Raw genomic sequence first — 6,696 nt, forward strand, 5'->3', positions numbered from 1 at the left:
GTGGAGAGGCCAGACTCCTTTGAGTGTTCAGGGAGACTGTTGGCAACAGTTGTCAGGACATTTGATTTGGACTGTAGAAGTTGCAGATAAAAGATAAAGGCAAGGTTCATAGCAGGATCCGGGCATAGACAATATATTTTAGGTCTATATAACTAAGCCTCGCTGGTTAGTGGTTGATGGGGTAGAGACTGTAGCTGCAAGCCAGGAGGTGTTTTTATTTTCATAGACATGGCAAAACATACTCTTAGAAAACTAAAATTTAATATAAAATATTTAAAGAGCCAAATGATTTAGAGGCACTTTACTCGTATTTGGGTGACATTTTTCCATTTTTAATTGTGTGTTATTAATGAATGATGCTTGAATCACTTACTAAAGATAGTACATTAATTTTGCAAGTAAGAAGTTTTGCACACTTGTGTGTTTTTCTTCACTATGTTGTCAGGCAGATGTGTAGAAGGGGCCAGAAAAAGTTGATAATTTCTTTAGTCTCACTTGTTTATAAAACATTAAAAAATATACCCAGCTTAGGATATATTAATTTAGATATAGAAAGGTTAGAATAACTTAATATTTCAAAATAAGGTTGAGAGGCTCTATTATCATGTGGGCAAAACTCCTTCCACAAGTTTCTCTCTGCGTAGATACAACTTTATGCTGATGAGATCATACTATAAATATGGTTTTACATTGTGTCTTGCATCTAAAATATAGACATCAACAAATACAGAAATTTAGCATCTTTTCTCAACCATAGGTATTTATGAATTTACCAAAATTGATTTAAGCCAACCTCTATTGCTGGGCCTTGGGCCTTTAGACTTTTCTCAAATTGTTTTAAACTACACTGCAGAGAGCATTGCTGCGGTACATTTCTGTGCACTTGTCTAGTTGATGGTTGTTTGTTTGATTTCTGTTGCTGGGATAAAATACCATGATCAAAAGCACAGGGAGGAAAGTGTTTATTTCAGTTTACAGCTTTTAGCTTATAGTTCACCCTGAAGGGAAGTCAGGTCAGAACCTCAAAGCAGGAATGTAGAGGCAGGAACTGAAGCAGAGGCCGTAGAGGCACGCTGTTTTATTACTGTGCTTTCTATAGCTTTGCTCAGCCAGCTTTCTTAGAGAACCCATGACCACCTGCTGCTCAGGGGTGGTGCTAATAGTGAGCTGGCCCCTCCCACATATGTCCCACGGGTTTAGGCATTGTTTCAATTATGGTTCCCTCTGCCCAGCTGACTCCAGTTTGTGTCAATTGATCAAACAGCAACAACAACAACAACAAAAAAAAAACCAAAAAAAACTAACCAGCACAATGGTTTTCCTGGAGGCAGGGATATGAATAAAAGGCTATATGTACTTTATATTGCGATATATTTACATATTGGTAAAAGCTGTGTACTTGTCTACCAATAGCACATACCCATACCCCATGAAGTTTCTTCTATGTTTTCATTTTGATTAATGCTCACTTTCCATACTTATGAAATAATGAGACTGAAATCTCTGTCAACACTTCTTAAACCTTTTAAGGTCCTAGGACCAATCCCAGAGTTTGGGTCGTGGTTGTATATGTGTTGGTGAATGTATGCATGTGTGTATGTGGATGTATGTCCATATGTGTAGAGGCCTGTGATAGATATCGAGTATCCCTCCTTGATTGCTCTACCTTACTTTTTAAATTACATTTTCATGACTACACGTCAGGAAGTCTAAAGATTAGATTGTAAGAAAAACTGAAGCCATGTTTTGAAGACCTTACAAAACTGATGAACGACCTGTAACAAAGACGAGTCTGATGCAGCCAGCAGTCTGGTTCTTGAACGATCTGACTCGTGTTCAGCTACTTGTGCGAGTAGGTCAGGACCCTGTCATGAGACAGGTGCAGGGAAAAACCCAGTCACGATATTTTCTCTGGCAACAACTGAAATGCGGTGATCAGGGGACAGAAGTGTTCCAAACAGGTGACGTCAGTCAACAGACAAACCCCAGAGATGGGGCATATCACTGTGTGAAAAGGGGGCTCACATCTGTGGGAGGGAGAGTGGGCTGGGTGAATACATGGATAAATACCGTGAGGCGGCGAGCAGCAGCCAGCATAGCTGAAGACACTCCTATTTCTGAGTGACCAGACAAAAAAGGATAGAACAGATGGTTTTTCCTTGATCGTTGTTTGGAACAGTCTCTTTTCCAAATCATATATAGTCTATAGTTTAAAGATAGCAATTAAAGCTTTAATTTTAAAAATTTGCATTTTTATTTTTTGTGTGTGTTTGTGCGAATGGGTACACTTGTGCCGCAGCATTTATATGGAGGACAGAGGGAAACGTGTAGAAATGGAACAGACTTTCTGACCCATGTGGGGACTGAACTCAGTTCATCAAGCTTGGCAGAACATGTCTTCATCTGCTGAGTTGTCTTGATAGCTCCGTTTACCGTGTGTGGTGTGTGTGGTGTGTGTGGTGTGTGTGGTGTGTGTGGTGTGTGTGGTGTGTGTGGTGTGTGTGTGTGTAATTCTAACTGCACTTCCCCCTCTCTCCTCTCCTGCCAGTCCGGCCCCCTACAACCCTTCAATGTCTCCCACCCCTAAAACGGCTTCTCCTCTTTCTGTTCAGGAAAGTGTAGGCCCCGCATGGATAAACAAAACATGGCATATCAAGTTATAGTAAGACTAAGCACCTCCCCATGTATTAAGGCTGAGCAAGGCAACCCAGTGTGAGGAATAGGGTTCCTAAAGCCAGCAAAAGATTCAGAGACAGCCCCTGCTCCCACTGTTAGGAGTCCCACAAGAAGATCAAGCTACACAACTGTCACACCTATGCAGCAGGGCCTACGTCAGTCCCTTGCAGGCACCCTCCTGGTTTTTGATTCAATCACTGTGAGCCTCTCTGAGCCTGTGCTAGTTATTTCTGTGCGTTTTCTTGTGATGTACTGACTCCTCTGGCTCCTACAATCCTTCCTCCCCATCTTCCACAGGATTCCCCGAACTCCATCCTAATGTTTGGCTGTGGATCTCTGCATCTGTTTCCAACAGTTGCTGGATGAAGCCTCTCTGATGACAATTGGGCTAGGACCCAATCTGAGTGTAGCAGAAAATCGTTAGGCATCATTGCAGTGACCTCTCTCATTTTTTCTCCAGACATGTTTGGTTTTTTTTTCTAGATCTCTGGGTAGTCCAGCCTGTGGGTCCCGGTGCTCCAGGTGGTTGTCAGGAGCGGGCCTACTCTCCTGGCCTAACAATTTTATGGAAGTCATGGATTCTTTGCAGGAAAATCATAAATTTTATGACTTCCCGAGTTCAACTAAAGAGTGAATGAGGTATTTTAAGCTTGCCATTTTCTATACTAACTTGTACACTTATATCCACAAACACACATAAAATTTGTATTTACCTTTGGCAAAACCTGAGTCCTCTCCTCTACACAGAAGCTTGTCCCATGTGTAATCATGTGATAGCACATAGTTATTGAAAGGAAGGGTCTATGTGTTCCAGGTTTCGCAATGGCGAGCCCACCAGGAAGAGCTAGCGAGACTGGAAATGGAAATTTCCATCAGAAGAAGAGAAAGGGAGGAGGAGAAAGAAAAACTTTGGAAAGAGAAGGAGTTGCTGCAGAGGGAGGAGACGAAGACAAAGGTAAAGCCCTCCTGTTTGCCTGAATGTGTGAACGGGTCTGCCGTCGCTTGAGCTTTGATATTCTCCCCTGGGCTGTTCTGAGAACATCTTGAGAATCAAAGTCTTGCTTTATTGTACATGAGTGTCAGATTTGTGACATGTTGCCGTGCACAAACACAGGTATCTGTGACTAAGTTCATTCTCTATGGCGGGGGTAGTGGGGGTGAAGAGGCAAAATTTGTGGCTATTAAGTCTTGCACTAAGAAGGAATGTGGTAAAGCTTTTGATGCACTGGGAGAGCATTTTGGTTTATGGTGATGTGGCAAATGACACTTTGAAATGTACTTGCTGGCAGAATACAATGTACCTGGGCCGTGCACAATTCATGGAATGCCCAAGGGCTCTTACAGTCTTCCCTTCTTGATTTACTATTTTAGTTTTCAGCTATGCAAAATTGCCATTCTTTTTTGGAGCAATACTTATTTCTAAATCTTAAAAATACCAAAATCCTGTCCACAGCCCTAAAGGGTTCTATCTTCTGTAGACCAGCAGAAGTGCTGGAAAGGCTGGTTTCATTATCTTGTTATTTAGACGTTTTGTCTTTTGCTACAATAAAAAGTTCAGAATTCCAGTACAGATGCTCTAGTTGAAAATGCTATCAGTTATCAAGCAACATTTTATGGAGCTTCTGAACTATGTATCTTTCTTTGTGGGGTAACAAACCAACTTTTTACTATCATGAAAGTACAATGTCTGAAGTATATGTGCCAAGTGTTGTCTCCTTTTGCTTTTATAGCATTTCGTTTCTCCAAGTGCGACCACAGAAAACGCTACATATAAGCATTAGTTACATTATCATGTAAAGAGCCTTAAACACAGTTCTATTTCCTGAATGCTTACAAAGTCAAAGACAAATGAAATGAGTCAATTATTGATAATGGGAGGGAGCACATTTAATTGCGGAAAGCAGATTCAAGTTGGGTAGTTGGCATGGATGCTACCATAGCAGGGCATTGCTCACTGTCTTCTTCGCTGTCAATGCATTAGATTTGTAGAAGGGAAAGGACTGTTTAAGAAAGACTGAGTTTTCAGAAAAAGATGACACGACTTCAGGAACACCAAAGCAAAAGTGAGCAAACAAATACAGAAAGAGTAATGGATGGAATGATTGACAATTGGTCAAACTGATGGCAGGACTAGTAAAGCCTAAAGCAAGAAGGCACCATGGAGATGAACTTCAGAATAAATGTGAAAAGCACCTCATTAGTGTTTTAATATTTCCATGGTTGCCTCCAAGACTAAATCTTATGTTTACTGGGAAGTTCTCTTTCATAGATTTGTACTTATTCTATATTTGTTTATTAATCTATAGCTGGGCTTATAATTAGTTCACATCTCTTCCACATTTTAGAACGGTAGCTTTAACCTAGGAGCATTAAGGAAGGAGATGCTGAAAAGATGCCAAGATGTCCACACGCCTAGTGCATTTGGGGCTCCAGCTGCATTCCACTAAGCTGCCTGCAGGGTTTTACTCCATTGCCTTGCATGATGAGGGGCATGTAAGAAATGCAAGACCAAGTATCTTGTGTGTGCAGACTTGTGGTCACCTTGTGTTTCTGATGTTCTGAGATTTGATTGCAACTCTTAGAGATTGTATAGGACCAAGGTATCTGGTTTCTTTTATTTTCCTCATAGTGTTTTTCCATTTAAGGAATGTTTTTTAAATATAAAGATTAATATCTTTGTACCCATCACATAGCAGTAAGAATTTTAATATGCTTTACATTGTTCCACATTTTCAAAAAAAAGCAAGTGGAGCGTTACAAAGTTGAAATCATTGCCTGAGGCCTTAGTCAGCATCTTCCTCACTTGTTTCTGTCATCCCAGAACAATATATAGCTGCTGAAGCATTTCACAAGTAGGCTATGATTTAATTTTTTCCACCAGCACTATCGTACCACACCATTCTGCAACACTTCTTCCCATCCCGGGCTTGTGTTTTAAAGCAGCCCTGTATTGTATTAACAGTATAGAGTAGAACTGGTTTAAGTTGGTGTTTAATATCCCGTCGTAGTCATGGCTGCCAATTCCTCCATTTTCCTTAGTAGAGAACAGTTCATCCTGCAAAGGTTTGCTGTCTTGCCTGGTATGCAGCTATAGCCGCCACGCAGACAGCTGGGGTCTAACCAGAGCTTTCTCTAGGTGCTTCTAGGTGGGAAATGATTGTTTTAGGATCAACATATATTTTATGATTTCTAACTTTGTATGGTTATTAGTTTTTTGAATTCTGCCAATTTGATAAATGTGAAATGTACCTCGTTAGTGTTTTAATTTGTATTTTCATGGTTGCTTCCAAGACTAAATATCTTATGTTTACTGGGCAGTTTTCTTTCATAGATTTATTTGTACTTATTTTTCTGTTTATTAGTCTATAGCTAGGGATTTATAATTACAGGATGGTACAATCTTAACCAGCTATTAAACTTGCAGGTACTTTGTTCATCTGGTCATTTGCCTTTTTAAGTAATATTGGCCTGAAGTGTCTACAGTTTCACAGACATTTTAATGATTAAAGAATGAAGGTGTTTGCATTTCCTTTATGAACTGTGCATTCCTTTCTGAATGTAGACCTGGTAATGACACCACTTCTGAAGACAGCTCTTGTTTTTGCGTCTGCTGAGGGTCATATACATTTTACTAGCTCAGAATCAGCTTCTGTGTTACTTCTGGACCTGGACCACCATGCTGTGAGCCAATGTGAATGTCAGAATTCTCGTGCATGACACTAGCTTAGCTTTCTGCAGTGACCCTGTTGATCCTCTGGGGCCTGGCATAAGGGAGTCCTTGAGCCACTTCCCAGAGAGCGATCATCGCGTGAGATTCCTGCTCTGTGTCTGACCAAGTCCTGTGCTATTCTCTGTTGCTCTCTGCTCCAGCTCCTAGGAAGGTGAAAGGTCAGTTGGAAGCTACTCAGACCCTTCTTAGGGTCTGGTCGGTCTTCCTCTGACTTTAGCTGCATCTCCTTGGTCTGACTTATGAGTCGACCCTGGGACAGTGTGTGTGTGTGCGCGCGCATGATTTTCTCA

General features: G+C 41.0%; 1 protein-coding gene across 3 annotated transcripts in view; it reads left to right on the forward strand.

The window, feature by feature from the left end:
* The window catches only part of Ccdc148 (coiled-coil domain containing 148), a 231,765-nt gene that overhangs the window by 150,342 nt on the left and 74,727 nt on the right, over positions 1-6,696 (forward strand). For 2 of the 3 annotated variants that reach the window (XM_050124064.1, XM_050124070.1), the window contains exon 10: positions 3,491-3,631. The exons of the other annotated variant lie outside the window; for it this stretch is intronic. In XM_050124064.1, the coding sequence (XP_049980021.1) occupies positions 3,491-3,631 (141 nt within the window). The remainder of the gene's footprint in view (positions 1-3,490; positions 3,632-6,696) is intronic. 3 annotated transcript variants of the gene reach the window in all.

The sequence above is a fragment of the Alexandromys fortis genome, unplaced genomic scaffold (assembly GCF_014885135.2).
Source record: "Alexandromys fortis isolate MF-2015 unplaced genomic scaffold, M_Fortis_MF-2015_v1.1 scaffold_8_9099976_23576923, whole genome shotgun sequence".
Lineage (NCBI taxonomy): Eukaryota > Metazoa > Chordata > Mammalia > Rodentia > Cricetidae > Alexandromys > Alexandromys fortis.